The sequence below is a fragment of the Rana temporaria genome, chromosome 2 (assembly GCF_905171775.1).
Source record: "Rana temporaria chromosome 2, aRanTem1.1, whole genome shotgun sequence".
NCBI lineage: Eukaryota > Metazoa > Chordata > Amphibia > Anura > Ranidae > Rana > Rana temporaria.
The window spans coordinates 158,815,247-158,840,026 of NC_053490.1; the positions used below are offsets into that span (position 1 = coordinate 158,815,247).

The window sequence follows — 24,780 nt, forward strand, 5'->3', positions numbered from 1 at the left end:
TTGATTACAGCTTTCTGGGGGATTGTTTTCTTAGGCTAATTAAAGATACTTCTCAATTGGCTGTTCTGGATTGTTCAGCTTCCAACTTTACTTACATTTTTTTTTTTACTTTTTCTTAAGATGCCATCTTAAAAAGTTTTCCTTCATTCACAATCCTTTCACTCTCAAAATATGTGTGCTTTTTTTTTTTTAATAAATCAAGTATAGTAAATATCACTGTGATTACTGTCCCAGTGGTGATAACTAACATCTTACTATACAAGATACAATTTACAAGTTTATTAAACTGTTAGGGAAAGCAGTTTGTGTACAGCTGGTTGTAGATTGTTTTTTTTAAAACAAGTATTGTATAAGATATTGCTGGCATGAAAGTGATTGCAGTTCAGTGACTGCTCACAAGCTAACAATTGTAGAATATTTATGTCCTATTAAACACCAAAGACTTTGCTGATTTTTGGATTATTATCCTGTTTTAAGGAATATTCTGAATCGGCAGTCCAACAGAGAGCACTACTAAACTAGGCTCTTGTTTGTTTTTATTATGTTGCTTTATTGGCTGTCTTGGAAAATATGGATGCCAAAACCTCATCTTGTTTTCTATAAATAAGTCTTAATAATGTGTGCATCAGTATCCTGATTAGCTTGCTGGAAGCTGATTGACATAACAATCACATTTCCTAGCTTCTTTGGATGCTGCTGACTTTTATCCTTGCCAGAAAACTGCAGAAACTTGAACTCTACGTAAAATCCCTGTAACTTGGCTAGTTTAATGCTCGTGTTATTTTATATCCCCGCTATATGGTTTTCCATTTGCCTTTATTGTTATGATTCAGTTCAGAGTAGCACATAAACATGAACATTATATAACTAATTTTTACGGCTTGAAACGTTGACAAGAAAGAAGCAGCCAATGAGTGGATTATTGTTACGTTTTATGGAAATTAACGTATTATTTATCAGTAGGTGTAGCTCAAAAATAAAAAATGAAGCTCCTGTGTATTTGTTGCATCCTGCGTAATGACTTAATCTTTAGGATGAATTTAGAAATTAGTTTTTCTTTTTAACGCAGCCTTTCTTATCTCTAGACCAAGACGTTTGGAGGAGGTGGTATTGCTGCAAGCAATCTCAATACAGGTTCTGGAGGGAGTCGTAACAGGGAAGTGTTCCAGAAAGAGAGAATAATCAGAAGTGAAAGCAGATCAGAAGGAGTGTATCGTGAGCTGGTAAGCTTTAACTGCAAAACAAAGCATTGCATAACAACATTGTGAACAAAAGCAAATACAATTTCTCCTCTGTCATTTATATTCCCTGCCTCCCCAAACTCACACCCTCACACCTTCCATATTTTTCGTTACCCCCTCCCCTTTATTTCCCTTATTCACTATTTTGAATTCTTACCATTGGGCAGATGATATAGGAATAACCAAACTAGTACAATTAGATTTAGAGACTGCTTTTTCCCATGGGCTATTAGGGCCATATATGTGAAACTAACTGAAAGTGATTCTAAACATAATGTATTTGTTCTTTTAAATAACAAACATGTCATACTTGCTTTGTGCAATGGTTTTGCACAGAGAAGTCCCGATCCTCATCTCTGCAGATCCCCCGCCAGTGCTCCTTGCTCCTCCCACCACCCGAGTGCTCCCAAGCCCCACTGTTTGCATCTATGAACACAGACACCGCCCCCACTGGCTGTGATTGACAGCAGCAGGAGTTGATGACTCCTGCTGCAGTGTCTGAGCCAATAAGGAGGGAAAGGGCAATAAGAGCCTCTTGTGCCCATCATATCATCGAGAGCGGGCTCAGGTAAGTATATGGTGGGGGTGGGACTGCATGCAGAAGGTGCAGTATTTTACCCCCTTATTTCACCCACAGTGCATTTACATCATTACTTTGATGTTAAATACCGTTCTTATGGCAGCAGCTAGCTGCAATAACCACGCTATTATTTTGTACTTTGGCGATTCTATGTCTGATAAAAGTGGTCCCAGTGGCAGATTCGCCACAAGATCACTTTTAGAGGTGGCAGGAAAGGTGCTCCCCCCCCCCGCTGCTTCCCGGTCATCTATGTGCTTACAGGAGCCATCAGTAAGCCTGGAGCCTCTGATGCCTGAGCAGGAAGTCGAGTGAGGGAAAGCTAGCCTTCACTCGGTTCCATGCTCTTGGAGGACCGGAGCGACGTCTGACGTCACTTCCTCTTCCTCTCGGGCTTAAGGGGATTTTTTGGGTTTGTTGAAGTCAAAGTGTCTTGCTTTTAAGGGTAAATGAGAGACCTGCCATGTTTATTTCTAGTGCAGGGAATGTTTATAAAGAACGCTGTTTGAAAGACTACTGCGCAAATACAGTGTGGCATAAAATATTGCAACAATCATCATTTTATTCTCTATGGTCTCTGCTAAAAATATATATAATATTTGGGAGTTGTAAGTAATTTTGGAGCAAAAATTAATTTTTTAACTTGTAAACAAATTGGGCAACTAAGCGGCAGATGAGGTTTAATGTTGATAAATGTAAAGTTATGCACTTGGGGGCTAAGAATATGCATGCATCATACATACTAGGAGGTGTACAACTGGGGGGGAGAAGGATCTGGGGGTTTTAGTTGATCATAAGCTCAATAATGGCATGCAATGCCAAGCTGCGGTTTCCAAAGCGAGCAAAGTCCATTCTTGTATTAAGAGGGGTATGGACTCCAGAGAGAGATATCATTTTCCCCCTGTACAAATTTTCACAACCGCACAATTATCAGTTGAAGGAACGCAGTGCCTTATTACAAATAAACCGCATGGTCAGGAAGGGGGTACAACCTTCCTGGGCTGAAAAGTGGTTAAAGGATAGGTTCTCCTTTTGTAACATATTGCATCCATATTCGGGGTGTAACATTTTACGAATAGACCGGCCCCCGTTGCCGCCCCCCCCCCTCCGATCCACCACTCTGACAGCTAGCAGGGATCTTCTCCCCCCAGGGCACACAGACATACTGACAGGTCTGCTGATCGCTGGTGCAGTGCTTTAGAGGCTCCAGAAACAAAAAATTCTAAAAGCAAATTCTGTTTTACCTGTAAAAAAATGTGCATTTATTTATTTTCCTTTGATTTCGAGAAATATAGCAGTCCTTAACCTGTGGAATCGCTAGAAATAAATCTTCAAAATTTTGGAGAATGACCTGGTGCCAATTTATTCTTTCAGAGTAAAGTTTTAGTAATGGCGTTGTAAGATTTTTGAGTACGGTAATTCTTCTATAGTTAAAAAATAAAACTTTGAGCTTAACACCATAGTATAGCTGTGTGTGTTACAGACCTTTTACTTGAGCCCCTGTCAGATGGTAGTGAAAAGTGTCTAATTGCACTTCGTTTGAAGGACAATTTGAAAGTGATGATCATTTGCTATTATTATCTTGTGTTTAGTATATAACATCCCTCACTAGGGTCTGTGATCCCTGTAAAGATGTTTTCCCTCCTTTAGCGCCCTTTCACACTCATTTCCCGTTTCTAATTTTCCCCTCATCTAAAGTCCCAAATTTCCCGTTTCTAATTTTCTGAACCAGGGATGGAGATGCACCACATATGCACCTCATCTAAAGTTTTAAACTCCCCCCTTTTTCCTTTTTCACACTGACAGCGCCCGCAGCTATTTTTAGCGGCGCTTTACCATTGTTTTTCGGGCATAACGGGGTGCTTTTAACCCCCACTAGCAGCCGAATAAAGAGTTAAAAGCGCCCCCCAAAGTGCCGCTGCCGAGGCGCTTTGCAGGTGCTTTGGCGGCGCTGCCCATTGATTTCAATGGGCAGGGGCGCTTTAGGAGCCGTTTATTCACCGTTCCTAAAGCACTGCAAAGAAGCTGCTTGCAGGACTGTATTTTCTTTATGCGTCTTCCCTTGCTCTTACTGAATCTTATATTTTTCATAAATTTTGAGCCATTTAATAGCATTTTAGGAGCAAGGTCTGAGGACACGAAACAAACTCATGTTGCAGGGAAAGGAAAGTAAAAATATATGTAATTTTTATTTCTCTTCCGTTCACGGACCGACACAGCAGCCTTTGACCTTAGGGTTATATCCGCTTCCTTCAGGAGAGTTTAGGCAGAAACAAAGCACTTTAAGTGTTAACAACACTTTTCTCAGTGCAGCTCCTCCCAGGGGGCGTGGTTCCCCGGGTATAACCCACACCCTGCTCTAGCAGCTTCCAGTTTTTTTCTGCCTAACGACAGGAGATGTCAGGCACTCTGGAGTCCCTGTACTTTTTTTTTCTCGCTTTTTATTGTTTTATTCCTGCATTTTTGGATCCTGAGATTCTTTTATCAACTGCCGACTGGGTGACAGGCTGGGTCTTAGACTCTTGTAGTCCCCCCATGTTCAGCCTACGAGCATGTGCCGGCCCTCAGCTCAGCTCTGGGTTGTCCACGACAGGCCCCTTTGCTCCAGGGGCGGCCGGGGACATATGACCGGTCTTTATGGCTTTGTCACAGTGTGTCTGGCTGACAGCCATGCCGTTTATGCGGACGTTGGTTCTGTCTGGGATACCTCCAGCCGGTGGTTGGAGGATGGGTAAGTAGTGGCCCCTTGCTCAGGTAAGGTGGTATGGCTGGAAATTTCCCCTAGGAGGTCGACTGAGGGTTTGCCCTGCTTTCCTCTCTCCCTTATTTCTCTCCCTCCTTTCCCATTTGGGTAGCAGCTGTGAGGGGGGGTTTCAGGGGTCTCTTTATTACACCGGGCCTGTGTGTTAGCGGGGGGCTGTGTGTGTTCACTGCAGGGGGCTGTGTGTGTTCACTGCTGGGCCTTTTGTGTGCTGCGCTTAATATGGCTGCGCTGTGGTGCTGTGTCACTTTTGGTGCTTTTTAAATGCGCAACAGCCGCCATTTTGCCGTAGTCGCGCTTTCTATTGCTCGGCGGCCATTTTCCTGTGGTCCTATGGCGTTTTTTTCCCATACGGCAGCCATCTTGGATTTTGTTTGGCCTCGTGCGGCCGTTCCAGCGCTGCAAAAAGACCGCAAATCCTCCTGAGGGGACAGGCGCAGCCGGCTTTTCAGCACTCCTCAGGCTTCTCTCATTTCGCGCTGCACTGGGTGGGGTGGCGAGTTTCCCTGGGGGCCCCATACTCTGTTGTAACGGCCGGGAGGTGAGCGTGGGTGTTTTCTGCTTTGCAGTTTGGGTGACACAGCGGTGGGGCATTATGGAGCCTGGACAGGTACTTCTTCCCCAGCAAAGCCTGAGTTAACCCTTGCTGCCCCTCCCCCTGCCGCATCTGCTGAAGCAATGTCGGTGGCGTTTTTCTCACCTGGTTTAAAGCGACTGGTGGCCGGATGGGGGGTATATTAGTGCCCCCTCCCTGGCCTGCTTCTGGAGATATCTCTGACATGGTATCTGTATTGTCAGATGATGCGGGCTTAACCCACGCGGACAGTGAGAGCGACTCTGCTTCAGGGTCGGTTGCTGATAGGAATTGTTGGAGCTATTTTTTCTGTGGGCGTGATACTCAGTACTTGAGGATGTGGCGGGGGCACCTGGTGTGCCAGTCCCTTTTGGGTCCCGCAATCCGCCACGCACTGAAAATGTGTTTCCTTGTGTTCCTTTTTTGGAGTTTGTTGTACTAGGAATGGGATACGCCGCAGACAGTTTTTGCCTTTGCGACCCGTTATCCCTTTGTAGAGGACCTTTTTAGTAAAAGTGGGTCTCTCCTCCATCCGTGGACCCTCCCGTGTCCAGGTTGAGCAAACCACCACATTGGCCTGTGAATGGGACTTCTGCCTTTAAGGACCCCGCAGATGGGAGAATGGAGGCTCTGGCCCGCTCCATCTTCGCAGTAGTGGGTTCGACTGTGAGACCGGTTTCGGCCGGGGCTCTGGTGTCACGGACTCTGACTGTACGGGCAAAGCTTTTTGCTGCAGGAGCTGGAGGCAGAGGGTGCTTCCGAGACCTGTAAGAACATGGCTGAACAATTGGTTCAGGGTCTGAAATTTTTCGGAGTCGTTCCTGATTACGCTCTTGCTTTCCAGGGCTTCCGCCTATGCGGTGGTACTGCGCCGCCTTGTGTGGCTGATATGCTGGTCTGCGTACCAGTCTTCAAAATAGGCCTTGGTGGATTTACCCTTTAAGGGTGAACGGTCTTTTGGGGCATCCCTGGATGGCATCATTTAGGATGCCACGTGTGGTAAGGGCACACTGCTCCCACAGTCTGGAAAGGGCAAGGCGTTTCTCTCTTGTCCACCAAACAGATTTTTTCCCTCCAACCTCCAGCTTCCTCCGGTTCGCCGGCAGGCTCTGTCAGGGACTGTCCAGGATCTTCTGGTCAGGGGAGTGATTTTGCCAGTTCCCTCGATGGAACGGTTTCAGGGGTTTTACTCCAATCTGTTTGTAGTCCCCAAGAAGGAAGGGGTCCGTCCAATCCTGGACCTCAAGGCCCTCAATTGTTTTGTCAAAGTGCAAACATTCAGGATGGAGTCGATTCACTTGGTGATAGCTGTGCTCCATCGGGGGGACTTCATGGCATCCTTGGATATCATGGACGCATACCTGCATGTTCCCATATGCACAAAGCACCAGAGATTTCTGTGCTTTGCGATCGGGGTGGACCACTTTCAATTTGTGACCCTCCCGTTCGGCCTGGCCTTGGCACCATGGGTTTTCACCAAGGTGCTCGCCCCGTTCCTGGCACTGCTGAGACAGCGAGGGATCGCTATCTTGGGATATCTGGACGATCTTCTCCTGAGAGCTTCCTCAGGCTCAGAGTTAGAAGAGGACGTGTCTATCACGTGTCAGACTCTCCAAGAGTTCGGCTGGCTTCTGAATATCCAGAAGTCAGTGTTGGTTCCGTCTCTGCATCTGGAATACCTAGGGCTAGTCCTGGATTCCGCGGAGGCGAGATTTTTTTCTCCCAATGGAGAAACTCCAGACACTGCATTCTGCGGTGCTGCAGTTGTTGACCCAGAAGTGGTCGTCTCCTCGATTCTGCATGAGGGTTCTGGGTCCGATGGTGGCCTCTTTCAAGGCAGTTCCTTATGCCCAATTCCACACCAGGGAATACAGAAGGAGATTCTGTCACGTTGGGACAAGCTCCCGTCTTCTCTGGATTACCAGATTCAGTTGAGTCAACTGGTCAAGTCTTCCCTGGTGTGGTGGCTGACGACTCCGGTGTTTCGGACCGGGAAGTAATTTCTACCTTGCCACTGGACCGTGGTCACGACGGATGCCAGCCTCTCCGGTTGGCGGGGCGTTTGGGGCACCCAGTCAGCCCAGGGGGGCTGGACTCAGGAGGAGTCCCGCCTGCCAATCAATGTACTGGAGCTCCGAGCAATCCAGCTGTGCCTTGCCAGGTGGTCCCTGGATCTGCAGGGCCGACCGGTCAGGATCCAGTCCGACAACGCCACGGCCGTGGCATACGTCAATCATCAGGGGGGCACACAGAGTTCAGCTGCAGCGACGGAGGTCGCGCACATCCTTCGGTGGGCCAAAAGGTCCGTTCCGGCTCTATCGGCCGTGTGCATTCCAGGGGTACAGAATTGGCAAGCCGACTTCCTAAGTCGCCAAACGCTAGACCAGGTAGTGTGGTCACTCCACCCAGAGGTGTTTCAGAGTCTGTGCCCAAAGTGGGGCACTACAGACGTGGTCCTTCTAGCGTCCCGTCTCGGTCGGAAGGTGCCACGGTTCGTGGCCAGGTCGAAAGACCTGTGGGTGGACGCGTCAGACGCGTTGGTGGCACCTTGGGGTCACTATCGCCTGATTTACGCCTTCCCTCCTCTGAAGCGTCTTCCTCACCTGCTGCGCAGAGTGGAAGCTGTAGGGACTCCAACAATCCTGATCGCCCCAGACTGGCCGCGCCGCTCCTGGTACACGGACCTGGTGCGTCTCGTGGCAGACGCCCCTTGGCGTCTACCTCTGAGAATTGATCTTCTGTCGCAGGGTCCTATCTTTCACCCTGCTTTACAGTCACTGGCTTTAACGGCGTGTCTGAGAGCCAGGTACTGTAGGACCGAGGCCTGTTAGGCTCGGTGGTCTCTACCATGCTGCGTGCACGGAAAAGTCTACCTCACGTAGGTTTTACCATCGTATGTGGAAGGCCTACACCTCATACGTGGTGTTTAGGATTCTGCTGTTTTTTACAGCGGGGAGTGGACCAGGCTCTCGCCTTGAGTACGGTTAAGAGTCAGATTTTGGCTCTGGCCGTTTACGTTCAGTGACCCTTGGCGGCGCACTCCTTGGTGCGTACGTCTGCACAGGGGGTCAGACATGTGGCTCCTCCGGTGCGCCCTCCACTACCCCCATGGGACTTGAATTTAGTCCTTTCGGTGCATCAGGATACTCCCTTTGAGGACATCCGAGAGATCCCTTTGTTGACTCTGTCACAAAAGGTGTTTTTTTTCTGGTAGCAATTACCTCGATCAGACGGGTGTCTGAACTGGCGGCCTTGTCCTGCAAGGCTCCCTATTTGGTCATCCATAAGGATAAGGTGGTGCTGCGGCCGCAGCCATCTTTTCTCCCGGAGGTTGTTTCGGCTTTCCACATTTATGAGGACATTGTTCTTCCATCCTTATGTCCTCAGCCGAAAAACCAGAAGGAGGCCACTTTACATTCCCTGGATGTGGTTCAGGCCTTACGTATGTACTTATCTGCTACGGCTCCGTTCCGAAAGTCGGACTCACTGTTCGTGTCGGTGGCTGGTCCCAGAAAAGGTCTGGCAGTCTCGTCGGCCACCATTTCTAGGTGGATCCAACAGGTTGTGCTTCGGGCCTATGCCCTGGAGGGGCGGGCGCCTCCCTTTCGGGTTACGGCGCATTCGATCAGGGCGATCGGTGCCTCTTGGTCTTTCCGGCATCAAGCCTCTGTGTTACACGTGTGTAAGGCAGCAACCTGGTCGTCGGTCCACACTTTTTCCAAGTTTTACAAGGTGGATGTGAGTGCATCTTCTGATGCCTCCTTCGGCCGCAAGGTGTTACAAGCGGCAGTTCAAAGTTGGAGTTCCTCCGTTGAGTAATTCCGGTTTTGTTTGGGATGTAAGCTTGGTTGCTGTGTTGTTTTTCCCACCCCTCGAATTTTTGACACTGCTTGGGGACGTCCCTAATGTCAAAGGCTGCTGTGTCCGTCCATGAACGGAAGAGAAAATAGGATTTTTGTACTCACCGTAAAATCCATTTCTCTGAGTATATGGACGGACACAGCACCCACCCCTCCTTTTGTTTGTACTGCTTGTTATGAACTGGAAGCTGCTAGAGCAGGGTGTGGGTTATACCCGGGGAACCACGCCCTGTGGGAGGAGCTGCGCTGAGAAAAGTGTTAACACTTATAGTGCTTTGTTTCTGCCTAAACTCTCCTGAAGGAAGCGGATATAACCCTAAGGTCAAAGGCTGCTGTGTCGGTCCATGAACTCAGAGACAATTGTTTTCATTGTCTAACCAAATATATTTTGTGAAAGCCTTTGAGAGTAGTCTTCATCCGGCTTAAGGTCATACCTGTTGAAAAAAATGTCCTTTGTATATCCTCTTTAACTTTTAATCTTTTTCTGCATGGTCTTTAGTGCATCTTGGGAATGATAAACAAAAACTGGTGCTGGAAAACATGCCCCTAATCCGACAGTATGGAAGAATGGAGTTGGTTGCAGCCACTTTATAGTCCTTGTTTTATTTCCCATTACAGTTTAGAGGGCATTAAGTCAGTTAACTGTGCTAAAGGCCAACTACAGGCTATCCCACACAGTCCAGTAACATTTCAAGCCCTCTTCAGTCTCTTCTTCCTCTGGCTGTGGGTGGATTCTGAATGCTGGAGAGAGCTGCAATATATAGTGACATGACATTGCTTTCTACAGCATTCAACTGTGAGTCCAGGGTGTAGCTGGAGCCTTCAGGTTAAGGACTTACAGGAAGTAGGCTGAACTATACTGGGCACCTGTGTGTGGCGGATCTGTTGATTGGGTCTGTAGGGTGACCAGTTATAGGTGGGGGGCAGTGGCACCTTGTTTGTATAGTATAGATTGCACCTATAGCAAGGTAAACAACATCTGCCTTAGGAATCACTCACTTTCTCCTTCTGCCCAGGACTACATGTCCCATGAGGCATTGCCCTCACACATTCAAAAGTTCTCGGACACTTACTGACATTTATGAATGGGTGTGCTGAGCTGTATGTGTGCTACACTGTATTTTCTGATATGTAAATAAATAATGCATTCTGTATGCAGGCCAACTAATTGGCGGACCAACTAACCAGTTCTGATAATAGTTTCCACTCTACCTGTGACCCATCTTGAATCAAGAATTTCTGGTTTACAAGCATAGATATGACAAGTACATGAAAACCTTTATAATATCCTATTTGTTATCAGTGTATTTATATGCTTTAAAAACACAAATAAGGTTGCTTTTGCATGTATTGCTAGTTTCATGCTGACACATAATGTATGAACAAAAGTTCTATAAATCACCTCTTGATCTGTATAGGTAATTCAGTGATGTTGTGATACTCAGAATGTAAGCAATGTGTAGAGTGGAATTTCAGATTAATTGATCAATCAATGCCTAGGGTACAAAAATAAATTTTAGTTTAAGGTTGCGGTTGCCTTGTCAGCACTGTGTGACAACGATGATGATGTTTCGATTGGACATGCTAATAAAATATCATGCAACACTCTGTGTGTGTATCTCGATAATAGATGTTCTATTTGGAGGATCCTAAGCCGTATTCTGAGTACATTTTATCCCAGAAGCCTTTTAAGATGTTGCATATGATTTGTCACTCAATAATCTAATTACATCTGAAAATTGCTCTAGTCCGAAGCAACTAAATAAGTGGCCTTTCAAGAAGCAGAAAAATACAGTGAAGAAAACTGTAAGATCAATATAATGTTTCAGCTTTAATGTGCAAATTTGAGGAAACAACTGTAAATCTGTCCTTTTATTTTTTTAAATTCTGTTGGGATTTATTTGAGATTTTTTTTTCTCTTTGTATCTCTAAAACAGCTACATTTTCACATCATCATATCACTATAAATTATGTTTTATTTAAACTAATATTTGTTTCTGCACTTTGAATTCTTTGTTTTATCAGAGCGCTATCAGACTATATAATTGGTACTGTTTGCTAGGGATCTGATATTGCATTAGGCATTTCTGTGAAAACAAAGTTTCATAATGCTTTGCAATATAAGCTATGATTACAGTCTTAGTGACAATCTTGCAACTGGAATAAGAAATTGAATGTTGTTAATTATTAAATGTTTTCTTTTAATTTATTCTATTGCAGGTTGATGAAAAGGCACTGAGGCACATCACAGAGATGGGCTTCAGTAAAGAGTTAGCCAGACAAGCGCTTATGGACTACAGCAACAATATGGAGGCGGCCCTTAACTTCTTAATAGCTGGCAATAAGCCTAAACCTGCTCAAGGGCCACCAGCACGAGGTATTGTCACTGGGTATATAACACGGATAGATACAATGGAGTACCAAAACATTCATGTGTGAATAGAACATCGCAATCTTAAAATTTGGCCCTGACGGTGATTGGCAGAATACATTTATTAAAATTCATATGGATGTCTCAGCGCCAATATTTTACACAATTACCCTGTGTGGATCCCCCTCAAGATGTTCAAAAAGTGTAATTATATAAATCAAGGTTTGATCTGGAGGAAACCACATCCTAGAATATCTCAACTAAAATACCCAGGTGTCCTTTTCTACCTTAACCGCTTGCCGATTGCCCACCGCAGTTTTACGGCGGCAGGTCGGCTCAGCTGCGCAAAATCACGTAATATATAACGTGATTTTGCATGGGGGGCACGCACCCCCTGCTCGCCCCTGATGCGATGAGAGGGCGATCACCGCCGGGCACCCGCAATCGCACGTGACAGAGCGAGAACCGGGAGCTCCTCGCTCTTTCAGGGGGAGAAATTACTGATTGTCTGTTCATACAATGTATGAACAGCGATCTGTAATTTCCCCTAGTCAGTCCCACCCCCCCTTCAGTTAGAACACAACGAGGGAACATAATTAACCCCTTGATCGCCCACTAGTGTTAACCCCTTCCCTGCCAGTGAAATTTTTACAGTAATCAATGCCAATGGTCCAAAAAATATATCAAAAGTGTCCGATGTGTCCGCCATAAGGTCGCAGTACCGATAAAAATTTGCAGATCGCCGCCATTACTAGTAAAAAAAAAATATTAATAAAAATGCCATAAAACTATCCCCTATTTTGTAGACGCTATAACTTTTGCACAAACCAATCAATAAACGCTTATTGCGATTTTTTTTTTTTTGACAAAAAATATGTAGAAGAATATGTATTGGCCTAAACTGAGGAAAAAAATTGTTTTTTATATATTTTTGGGGGATATTTATTATAGCAAAAAGTAAAAAATATTCATTTTTTTCAAAATTGTCGCTCTATTTAATTTATAGCGCAAAAAATTTAAACCGCAGAGGTGATCAAATACCACCAAAAGAAAGCTCTATTTGTGGGGAAAAAAAGACATCAATTTTGTTTGGGAGCCACGTCGCACGACCGGGCAATTGTCAGTTAAAGCGATGTAGTGCTGAATCACAAAAAGTGGCCCGGTCATTAACCAGCAAAATGGTCCAGGGCTGATGTGGTTAAGGCTGGGTTTACACTGGTACGACAAACGCTCTGACATTGGGAGCTCATGTCGCATGCCGTGTAAAAAGCAACGTTTCCTTATGAGAGCCATCTTAAATGGTGCGACATAAGTCGGTCCGACTTTAAAAATGCTCCCTGCACTACTTTGGTCTGACTTTTATCCTACTTCAGCCCATTGAATATCACTGAAGTCGGGTCAAAGTTGGATCGCCGTCTTGACTGATCCAACTTTGGCATGTGACTTGTGCTCTGATGATGTTGAAGGGAAACTCCACGCCAGATTAAAAAAAAAATTGAGCATACCAGACCCTTTGTCTGATATGGATTATTAAGGGGAACCCCTACGCCAAAAAAACGGTGTGGGGGTCCCCCCAAAATCCACACCAGACCCTTATGCGATCATACAGCCCGGAAGGTCAGAAAAAGGGGGTGGGGACGAGCGAGTGCCCCCTTGAACCGTACCAGGCTGCATGCCCTCGACATGCCCTCTTTCTGACAACCCTGGCTGTTGGTTGTCGGGGTCTGCGGGCGGGGCTTATCGGAATCTGGGAGCCCCCTTTAACAAGGGGGCCCCCAGATCCGGTCCCCCACCCTATGTCAATGAGTATGGGGTACATTGTGCCCCTACCGATTCACCTAAAAAAAGTGTCAAAAATAAAACCCACTACACAGGTTTTTAAAGTACCGTATTTATCGGCATATAACACGCACCCCAATTTTAAGAAGGAAGTTTAAGGGGAAAAAAAATTCACAGCCCCCTTTACATTACACAGCTCCTCATCCAGTACACAGCTCCCCCATCCAGTATACATTCCCCTCCATCCAGTATACAGCTCCCCTCCATCCAGTACATAGTTCCCCCTCAATCCAGTATACAGCTCCCCCTCCATCCAGTATACAGACCCCTCCATCCAGTATACAGCCCCCTCTCTGCACTTCCAGGAGACCCCCAGTCTCCTGGGACAGTGCTGCCAGCATACTCAACAGTTAAGAAAAAAAAATCACTGCAGCCCCTTCCACACTGCTCCTCCTGTGTCACTCCTATTGTAAAATTAAGCTTTCATATACCTCAATAGTTCAGGTTTTTTCCACTGACCTGGTCACATGACTGCTCTCCTCTGATGTTACACAGATGGTCATGTGACCGCTCTCCTCCTCCAATCCAAAGCTACAGTAGGTGAACCCGATTTTGTGTCAATCTCGCTCTCTTTCTCGGCGAGATTGAGCACCTACGAGCCCCATCGCGGGAGCCAGCGCCGAGCTGGCTTGCCGCGATGGAGACAGAGCCGTCATAGAAGCGACGGGAGATCCGACTTGGATTCCCGCCAATTCTACACGTGTGCGGCGTTTGTTATGAATCCTGAGGGGGAAGTCCCCGCCGGATTTTAAATAAAAATCCGGCATGGGTCCCCCCTCAGGAGCATACCGGGCCCTTAGGTCTGTTATGGGTTGTAAGGAGAGCCCCCCTACGCCGAAAAAAACGGCGTAGGGGGTCCCCCTACGATCCATACCAGACCCGTATCCAAAGCACGCTACCCGGCCAGCCAGGAAGGGAGTGGGGACGAGCGAGCGCCCCCCCCCCCTCCTGAGCCGTACCAGGCTGCATGCCCTCAACATGGGGGGGTTGGGTGCTCTGGGGCAGGGGGGCGCACTGCGGCCCCCCCACCTCAGAGCACCCTGTCCCCATGTTGATGAGGACAGGGCCCCTTCCCAACAACCCTGGCCGTTGGTTGTCGGGGTATGCGGGCGGGAGGCTTATCGGAATCTGGGAGCCCCCTTTAATAAGGGGGCCCCCAGATACCGGCCCCCCACCCTAAGTTAATGAGTATGGGGTACATCGTACCCCTACCCATTCACCTGCAAGAAAAGTGGTAAAAACACAAATAAACCACACAGTGTATTAAAATATTTTATTAGTCTGCTCCGGAGGCCGCCCCCTGTCTTCTTTATTAGCTCTTTTACCAGGGGGGGCTTCTTCTTTGACGTCTTCGGGTGGGTGGGGGCCGCCGTCTGGTTCTCTTCCACCGCCGGGGGGGGGGTGGCTTTTAAAAAAGCCCCCACCCCCCCGGCGGGTTTCCTCCGGCGTCTTCGGCGGGGCTCTTCTTCTTCCGCTATCCCGACGGGTCTTCTCCGCTATCCGGGGGGTCTCGCCGCTCTCCGCTGTTGACTCGTCGCACCCCGGTTCTTCGTCTCGCAGTCCGGTCCCTTCTTCCGTGCTGTACGTCTTCTTCCGTGCTGTGAGTTCTTCTTCCGCGCTGTGACGTCATGTTCTTCACTTCTCTTCTTCTCCCGATGTTGACACGCCGGTCCTCCTCGCTGAAATGACGGATGCGCGCCTTGCATCGGACCTATATAGGCCTCACAGTCCCATCATGCTCTGTACCTACCCATGTGATACCTACCCACGTGGGTAGGTATCACATGGGTAGGTACAGAGCATGATGGGACTGTGAGGCCTATATAGGTCCGATGCAAGGCGCGCATCCGTCATTTCAGCGAGGAGGACCGGCGTGTCAACATCGGGAGAAGAAGAGAAGTGAAGAACATGACGTCACAGCGCGGAAGAAGAACTCACAGCACGGAAGAAGACGTACAGCACGGAAGAAGGGACCGGACTGCGAGACGAAGAACCGGGGTGCGACGAGTCAACAGCGGAGAGCGGCGAGACCCCCCGGATAGCGGAGAAGACCCGTCGGGATAGCGAAAGAAGAGCCCCGCCGAAGACGCCGGAGGAAACCCGCCGGGGGGGTGGGGGCTTTTTTAAAAGCCACCCCCCCCGGCGGTGGAAGAGAACCAGACGGCGGCCCCCACCCACCCGAAGACGTCAAAGAAGAAGCCCCCCCTGGTAAAAGAGCTAATAAAGAAGACAGGGGGCGGCCTCCGGAGCAGACTAATAAAATATTTTAATACACTGTGTGGTTTATTTGTGTTTTTACCACTTTTCTTGCAGGTGAATGGGTAGGGGTACGATGTACCCCATACTCATTCACTTAGGGTGGGGGGCCGGTATCTGGGGGCCCCCTTATTAAAGGGGGCTCCCAGATTCCGATAAGCCTCCCGCCCGCATACCCTGACAACCAACGGCCAGGGTTGTCGGGAAGGGGCCCTGTCCTCATCAACATGGGGACAGGGTGCTCTGAGGTGGGGGGGCCGCAGTGCGCCCCCCTGCCCCAGAGCACCCAACCCCCCCATGTTGAGGGCATGCAGCCTGGTACGGCTCAGGAGGGGGGGGGGGGGGCGCTCGCTCGTCCCCACTCCCTTCCTGGCTGGCCGGGTAGCGTGCTTTGGATACGGGTCTGGTATGGATCGTAGGGGGACCCCCTACGCCGTTTTTTTCGGCGTAGGGGGGCTCTCCTTACAACCCATAACAGACCTAAGGGCCCGGTATGCTCCTGAGGGGGGACCCATGCCGGATTTTTATTTAAAATCCGGCGGGGACTTCCCCCTCAGGATTCATAACAAACGCCGCACACGTGTAGAATTGGCGGGAATCCAAGTCGGATCTCCCGTCGCTTCTATGACGCGCTTGCTGGGATGTGCTGTCACTATTCCAGTGAGTGCAAGATGTCGGCGAGATCTCGGCACCATGTCGCCGAGTATCAGCGCGACGCTGTCATGCTAAAAGCACAATATCACAAACACCTACTGTACACTCGGAGGAGGAGAGCAGCCAGAAAAAAACTGAGCTGTTGAGATATTTACAAGCTTAGTTCCAGCATTTATGGAGAGAGGAGAACCTTCCCAAAGGAAAAAATCTCTGCAGCACTCCACCAATCAGGCCTGTTTGTTAGAGTAGCCAGGCGGAAGCCACTTCTCCGTAAAATGCACATGACAGCTCGCCTGGAGTTTGTCTAAAGACACCTGAAGGACTCTCAGACCATGAGAAACAAAATTCTCTGGTCTGATGGAACAAAGACCTCTTTGGCCTGAATGGCAAGCATCATATCTGGAGGAAACCAGGCACTGCTCATTACCTGGCCAATACCATCCCTACAGGGAAGCAGGGTGGTGGCAATGTCAAGCTGTTGGGATGTTTTTTAGCGGCAGGAACTGGGAGACTAGTCAGGATCGAGGAGAAGATTAATGCAGCAATGTACAGAGACATCCTTGATAAAATCCTGCTCCAGATCCCTCTGGACCTCAGACTGAGGCACAGGTTCATCTTCCAACAGGACAACAACCCTAAGCACACAGCCAAGAAAACAAAGGAGAGGCTCCAGAACAAGTCTGTCCTTGAGTGGCCCAGACTTGAACCCGATTGAACATCTTAAGAGATCTCTGTAGAGATCTGAAAATTGCTGTGCACCAACTCTCCCCATGCAACATGATGGCGCTTGAGAGATCCAGTAAAGAAGAAGGGGAGACACTACCCAAAAATAGGTGTCAAGCTTGCATCAAACTCAAAAAGGCTTGAGGCTGTAATTGGTGCCAAAGGTGCTTCAACAAAATATTGAGCAAGGGGCAGTGAATATCTATGTACATTTATTTATTTATTTATTTTTTTAATAAATTTGCAAAGAATTCAAACAAATGTCTTTCACATTGTCATTATGGGGTATTGTTTGTAGAAGTTTGAGGACAATTATTTGTTTGATCTAAGGTTGGAATAAGGTTGTAACATAACAAAGTTATGAATACTTTGCAGATGCACTGTATGTTGTATTTGATCTCTTCTCTACCTGCCTTCCCGTTGCTCTTTCAGACAAACAATAATTCTAAAGGTCCAATGGGAATTTGGAAGGGGACATTACCATGCTCACATTATACATGAAAATTAAAAATTTACATATAGGGTCAGCTGTGTTCAGATGTTTATTGAGGAGCTGTCTCTGGCTTCCATACATTCAGTGTCTGATCTGGAACTAGAATTAGAAATCAGAACTACATTTCTGCATATTAGTTTTAGGTCAAAGTTTCAAAGTGTTGAAGCCATTTGATTTATATGACAAATAATTGGCATTATTTGAAGGAAAGATCATAAAGTATAGTCTTCAGGTTTTCATATCTTGTGTGTGTGTGTGTGTATATATAGAGTGAAGCAATTATTCAGCAAGATCTGCCATAGTAAGGTTATGACAGTATTGTTATGATCCCCTGGCTAAATCCTAATCTTAGCATAGAAAATATAGACGTGAACGGCAGTGAAGTCTCATGTGTTTCAGGAAGGGCTGCATGAACTCTAGAAGAGGCTGTGTAGTAAACTGAAGCAGAAATTAAGTTGCTACATGAAAGAGACATGCTTAACCTGCATCTGTTTTCATTCAATACATAGGTAGAGGAAGAGGTCGAGGAAGAACACGGGTAGAAGAAAATGATGAACTGTCAAATTCGAGACCTTCTGCTCCTAGCACTCTCTTCGATTTTTTAGAGTCCAAGATGGGAAGTTTTTCTATTGAAGGTGAGTCCTGTTGTAATATTATGGATAGTGTTAAGCGACATGAAAAAAAAAAATTATTTGGATTATACAAATTTATTAAATGTTATATGTATGAAAACCAGCACTGGCTGTGGTTAAATCTTCTGGGCAGCCGAGGAGCCCTATACCTTACCCCCAGCATTGATGTTCTTCAGGATAAAAAAAAAGTTGCTCGCTTGTTAACGCTCATGTGACATGCCTGACGAAGGGGTCTTGCGTGACTCCGAAACGTTGCACTTTCCTTGTGTTGTGATCATACAATAAATTATCCATTTGGATGCTATTTATGTCGTTCCATGGTGTGCTGGAAATTTTTACATTGTAACCTGCAGAATAGGGGCCTACACCAGCCAAATCGAAAGTCACATGGGCCACAAGGCCTCACGTCACTCCCATTCTTAATGGGCAACAAGGGCTCCTCAAGTCCACTGTAACCATCAAACCACCATGATGAAATGAGGCTTTAGAGCATTTTGTCACTGTTCCTGTTGTATAACTTTACAGGCTTCAGGTACTATCCATGTTTATTTAATCAAAATCAATAAAAACAAGGTTCCTAAAACAATCACAAAAGATAATGAATCATAGTTTTGTGATGTATACTGCATTTTAAAATATTGCGCTCTTAGCTTACGTAGTTGCTTCCTTAAATTAGTGACTCATGAACTTTAGAAAAATGTTGTCTTCATTCCAGACACTGGCTCAGTATATCAAGCATTTGGCCCATGGTTGCAGCATGCTTTTGTTTTTACTGCCCCCTGGCCGCCCATTTCAATGTGTTTTAAGTAGGAAAAAAAACAGCATTGCAATTATCGTTGTGATGGTCAGAAGTAGGAGAACTTTGTTTTGACTTGTTTGATGAAGGGTAATGGTAAATTAAAAAAATATACAGCGACATTTCAATTTTTTTTTTTTTTTTCACTATGTTGGGCCACTTTTCCTTTTGGACCACTTTTCCTTCTATATTTTTAAAATAAACATGTTATACACACCTGCTCTGTGCAGTGGTTTTGCACAGAACAGCCTCAATCCTTCTCTTCTCGTATCCCTCTCCGGTGCTATTGGCCCCTCACTCCTGCCTAGTGACCCCACAGCAAGCAGCTTGCTATGGGGGCACCTGAGCCTCTCCTCTGTGTGTCCATACAGACATGGATCCGCGACTCGGCCCGCCCCCTCTCTTTTTATTGGCTAATTGACTTTGACAACAGCTGGAGCCAGTGGCACCCGCTGCTGTCTCAACCAATGAGGAGGGAGAGTTCCTGGACTTAGTGGCTTACTGGAGCCATCTGCAGCAGCGGAGGCGATCTGGTCCTGTCCCTGGCTGGGTATGGAGATGAGTGAGGGGAAGATGGCCCCACCTGTCTCCATATCATTGCAGGGCGATAGCAAGGTCAAAACGTCACTTCCGCCCATAGCTCTTAAAGGGATTTTTTTTTTTTTTTTAAATGACGACAAACATTTATTATTTTTTTATTGCATTTTAGTCTAAATATGAGATCTGAGGTCTTTTTTACATTCCTTGTAATAGGAATAAAAGCGACCCGGATAGACAGGGACCTCAATTAAATAAATACTTTCAAATTGTAGTCATTTTACTGACCGTACCGTCGTAACATGCTATTCTGCAACTTTCTACTCAACAGACTAACCTTGTACAATTTTTCTTGAATACAGCAGCAAAATATCAATAGGTAGATTCACAAAGAGTTAGGCCGGCTTATCAGTAGATAAGCCAACCTAACTCTGAATCTACGCCGGCGTTTGTTTAAGGCCCCGTACACACGATAGAATCCATCCGCTGAAAAATCCCAGCAAATGGGTTTCAGCGGATAGATCCTATGGTGTGTACACTCCAGCGGATCTGTTTCCGCGGATATTTCTCCCCTGGGATGGATTCCAGCAGATCGAATATTTGCTGACATGCCAAACAAATCCATCTGCTGGAATCCATCCCAACGGATGGATCCGCTGGTCTGTATAGACTCACCGGATCCATCCGTCCGAAGGGATCCCCCGCATGCGTCGTAATGATTAGACGCATGTGTGGAATTCCTTATATGACAGCGTCGTGCACGTCGCCGCGTCATAATCGCGGCGACGGCGCGACACGTCATCGCCAGAGGATTTCGGCGCAGATTTCAATGCGATGGTGAGTACACTCCATCGCATTAAAATCTGCTGAAATCCTCGAGAGGATTTATCCGCGGAAACGCTGGACCGTATCCGCGGATAATTCCTCCCGTGTGTATGGGGCCTAAGTGTATGCTCAAACAGAGATACACTTAAACAAAGCTAAGATAGGCCGGCTTGCGCCGTTCTATCTTAGCTTGCAATTTTTTGGATGGCCGCTAGGTGGCGCTTCCATTGCGGCCGGCGTAGATTATGTAAATGAGGGGATACGCCGATTCACGAACGTACGCCAGGCCTACGCCGTCAAATTACGTTGTTTCCGTAAGGCCTTAGGCGGCCTAAAGTTAGAGCTATGCTCTAGTGGACTAGTAATGTTAAAGTATGGCCGCCGTTCCCGCCGCGAGGTTAGAAATTTTGGCGTCGTTTGCGTAAGTCGTCCGCGAATCAGGAGTTGCGTCGTTTACGTCCGCGTCGAAATCAATAGGCCCGTACGGCGTACTTAGCCGCAATGCGCACCTGGAAATGTAGTCGCCCGGCGCATGCGCAGTGTCAAAAAACGTCAAAAAACGTGAGGTCAAGCCTCATTTCCATACAACACGCCCCCCGACAAAAAAATTTGGCTACGCCGCCGTAGATTAGCAGGTAAGTAGATTGTGAATCACTACTAGCCTAACTAATTTACGGCGGTGTAGCCTAAACAGGCTAGGCTAGGCCGCACTAAAGTTAGGCCAATGTGTGTGAATCTACCTACAAGTATTTAAATCCTCACGTGTATGTGCATAAAGTTTAAAAAAAAAATGTACGATATTGGTATCCAGTACGTTAGCTTCTATTGTTTACATGGTGATTGTTCTTGCAACCCCATGCTAGTTATAAAATGGGTATAAAGTATAGCGATGAAGAGTATGAATCCAACATATAATTATTTGCTTTTCCCTTCTATTCATCTGCAACAAAGTAATTTTTTGTGAGTGCTTGCCATCTAATTAGTTTATATAACAAAGTTTGGTAATTTCACTTGTGCTAATTTTTCTCTTCCCTCACAAGGTTATAATTTGCCATATTTATGACTTGTGCCCTGTACTAAGAAAACAGTGACTACAAGATTACAGTGATTGATCTGGTACATAAAGTGATTCACATCCCAGTAATCACCTCTTCACTGAGTTCTTGCTTGCACTCTATAAAAGCAAGTGCGGATTTCAGTTTTTTTTTTTTAGTCACCTGGTTTGCTCACCGCTTGCTGGTAACTAGTTTTCATTCTTCCAAAAAAAATAGAGGAACACGGAGTTATTTCGGCTTTTTTATTTCATGTTTGTTTTTGAGCATCAAAAGCAAAGGTGTGCAGTCATTGTTTAAAAACCATTACATAAAGTGAATAGCCTGTTTTCCAACTGCATTGTTAGTACGACAATGTTCACAATGTCCAGAGAACATAATTGCTGCTGTGGCGGTTCAAATTATAGAGTCTGGTGCTAGCTAAATGCTAAACATCGTCTGGCTGTGTTCCTTGTGAGATTAGTTTTGCCAGTCAATTTAAAGGAAGTCTTTCCCCCCATCTATTATTGACAGTCATGCCTCTGTGACAAATACTTAAGTCATAACTTTCTGTGCACCTCTAATAAAATGTAGGTATTTCTCGAAAAACATAACAAACTAGTAACTTTGCTGCAAGGGGTATGTTTTTCACTTTAATTAATGAGAATATCGGTATTATGGAAAGATGGTAAATATTTTATATGGCATTACAATTTATATATATATATATATATATATATATATATATATATATATATATATATATATATATATGTGTGTGTGTGTTTGCAGGACAAAGGAGAGGCGCCTCTAAAGTGTAGCAATATGGTTACATTTATTGAAGGTGCAACATTTGGCTACTTAAGTGGTTGATGATTAAGGCCCCTTTCACACTTGTGCGGCTTCAAAGTCACGCGATTTACCGCGATTCTGACAAGACAGCCATACGACTGTGGATCCGACTTTGCCCCCCAACGTGAAGTACGACTTCAATGAGCAGGGACGCGACTTTGATCCCCCAATAATTAGGGGGAACTCCACGCCAATTTAAAAAAAAACGTCATGGGTTCCCCCTTCATGAGCATACCGGGCCCTTCGGTCTGGTATGGATTTTAGGGGAACCCCCCCACGCCAAAAAAAAACGGCATGGGGTCCCCCCAAAATCCATACCAGCCCCTTATCCGAGCACCAGCCCGGCTGGTCAGGGGGTGGGGACCAGCGAGCGCCCCCCTCCTGAGCCGTACCATGCCCTCAACATGGGGGGGGGTGCTTTGGGGCAGGGGGGCCCTGCACCCCCCACCCCAAAGCACCTTGCCCCCATGTTAATGAGGACAAGGGCCCCTTCCCGACAACCCTGGCCGTTGGTTGTCGGGGTCTACGGGCAGGGGGCTTATCGGAATCTGGGAGCCCCCTTTAATAAGGGAAGAAGGCAACGAGGAAGACCGGGCTGGCCGCCACCACTAGTAAAAGAGCTTCAAAGAAGATAGCGGCAGCGCAGCCCGGCAGAAGGCACCGGAGAACGGGAGAAGAACTGGGGAGCAGCTGAGCACTTAAAGGGGACGTTACAGGTGCGTGCCTGTGCCCAGCCGTGCCATTCTGCCAACGTAAATGTGCAGGAGGCGGTCCTTAAGTGGTTAAGTTTCTAGGGTAAACATATTTTTTCATCTTATGAAATAGAGCAGTCCTGGATGTTGGTAGAAAATTTTCTTTTACACATTTTAGAAAACTTTATATCACCCAGGGCCCATGTGGGATTTTTATTTTTTAAGACTTGTACAAATTATGTTCAAGGTTTTTTGAGGTTTCAGTTTTAAAGCTAGTTTTTCAGTAGGCAGTATGCACCATTACAGCTGAAACACAAGAAAAAAAATATGATGCACTTTTTTTTGTAGTTGTACTTCAGACAGATATAAGATAATCAAATCAATCAATGGCTTTTTATTCATTAAAGGGAATGTAAAGGTTTGTTTTTTATTTTCTAAACAGGTTCCAAGCTAGTACATTGTTGGTTCACTTACCTTTTCCTTTGATTTCCCTTCTAAATGTTTTTTTTCTTTGTCTGACTTTCTCACTTCCTGTTTCACCTCGGTAAGCTTGCCCCCATCATCTGAGCCATTCTGGCTGGGGGTTAGTCAGTGTGCTGGCCCCCTCTATTGGGACTACATCCCTTTACAACCCCTTTAAGGCATTCTTTTTAATGGTACACGCAGAGTAAGTACCTGGATTTACCTCTACCACAATCTTTCAGTCCATTATACAGCAGAGCTCACACTGGGGATGGGAAAAGCAGCATATGGAGCCAGTCATTTGGCCTGCAGTGCAAAGAGCATGCTGATGAAGGAAGGGATCAGATGAAATCGATGAGTTTATCAGTCGGCTCCTGGTCATTTCACTGCCCAGAGCTCACACTCGCCTGCCATTGTACTGGATGTTTTAAGTGGAATGTTACCTATCATACCATCGCTCTGGAGACCTATAATTAATGTCTTAAATGGAAAATGCATCTAGACCAGAATTTTATGCAAATCCATGTTTGAAGCTGAGTTTATGGTATGAATTTTGGTGGAATTAACTGAGCACATGGTCAAGATGTATAAGTTGCCAACCAGGAAGCATATGGCACATAATCACGTGGTGAACTGATGAATGAAAAAGAAGTCAGTGTGAAACAGAAAAATAGCAGATACTATATTTATTGGCGTATAACACTCACTTTTTTACCCTGAAAATAGGGGGTAAACAGTGCCTGCGTGTTATACGCAGGGGGCCGTGGAAAGTTTTTTTCCTGAAACTTCCCTCTTAAAGTTAGGGTGCGTGTTATACGCCTGTGTGTGTTATACGCTGATAAATACGTTATATTCTTATGTTTTATATGTTTATTGTTTTATAGAATTTAATGCACATATTTAGTTTTTTTTATTATTAATTATCTCACTAGGAGTGTATCTTATAGGCCCTAAAACTACTAAGGCTTTCCTGGCGAATCCATTCGTCCAAAACATCCTTTATGTAGATTTGAACACCCCATATAAGCTTTTCATTCCTACTAAAGGTTTGGCAGCTTTTTACAAATTTGAGGAGTCCTTTGCCATTTCTACTGTGGACCCAGAAATATCCTTTAGCAATAAAGTGCCAACAATCCCTATGGAAGCCCCTGTTTTTAATTTGCTTTCCTTTCCAAAACCTTGGTTCTGCGTTACAACATACATTGGCTCTGATGTTAGTCTGTCAAACTGACTGCTTGCCATTCCTTGGATGTGGTGGTTGAATTTGTTTTTTGTTTTTTTAGACCGTACAAAGCAATACCTGTTAATAAAGCATTCCATTGTCTCTGTAACTACCTGTGCACTGAGCTGATTTATCAAACTATGTTATCAGTTTTTCCAATCAAATGTCTGTGAGCTGCAAAGAAACACCTCCCTATGTATTGGAAATGACGATAGAAGAGCTCTTAGTCCAAATTAGTTGCGCAGCCTAATATGACAATGCTGCTCTTCTTTAGACAGCGTGCACTGGGTGAGTGTCACATTAGGACAGACGTTTTTTTATTGGCAAAATAGCCAGGCGAGAATAGAGGACAACAATCCTGAAAAAAGGGAAACTAATGCAG

The 24,780-nt window shown here is 46.0% G+C and overlaps 1 protein-coding gene across 1 annotated transcript in view; it reads left to right on the forward strand.

Annotated features, from left to right (window-relative positions):
* TDRD3 (tudor domain containing 3) overlaps positions 1-24,780 on the forward strand; it is a 401,075-nt gene that overhangs the window by 300,602 nt on the left and 75,693 nt on the right. Inside the window, exons 8-10 of the mRNA XM_040341347.1 lie at positions 1,086-1,223; positions 11,234-11,390; positions 17,859-17,984. Coding sequence (XP_040197281.1) covers positions 1,086-1,223; positions 11,234-11,390; positions 17,859-17,984 — 421 coding nt within the window. The remainder of the gene's footprint in view (positions 1-1,085; positions 1,224-11,233; positions 11,391-17,858; positions 17,985-24,780) is intronic.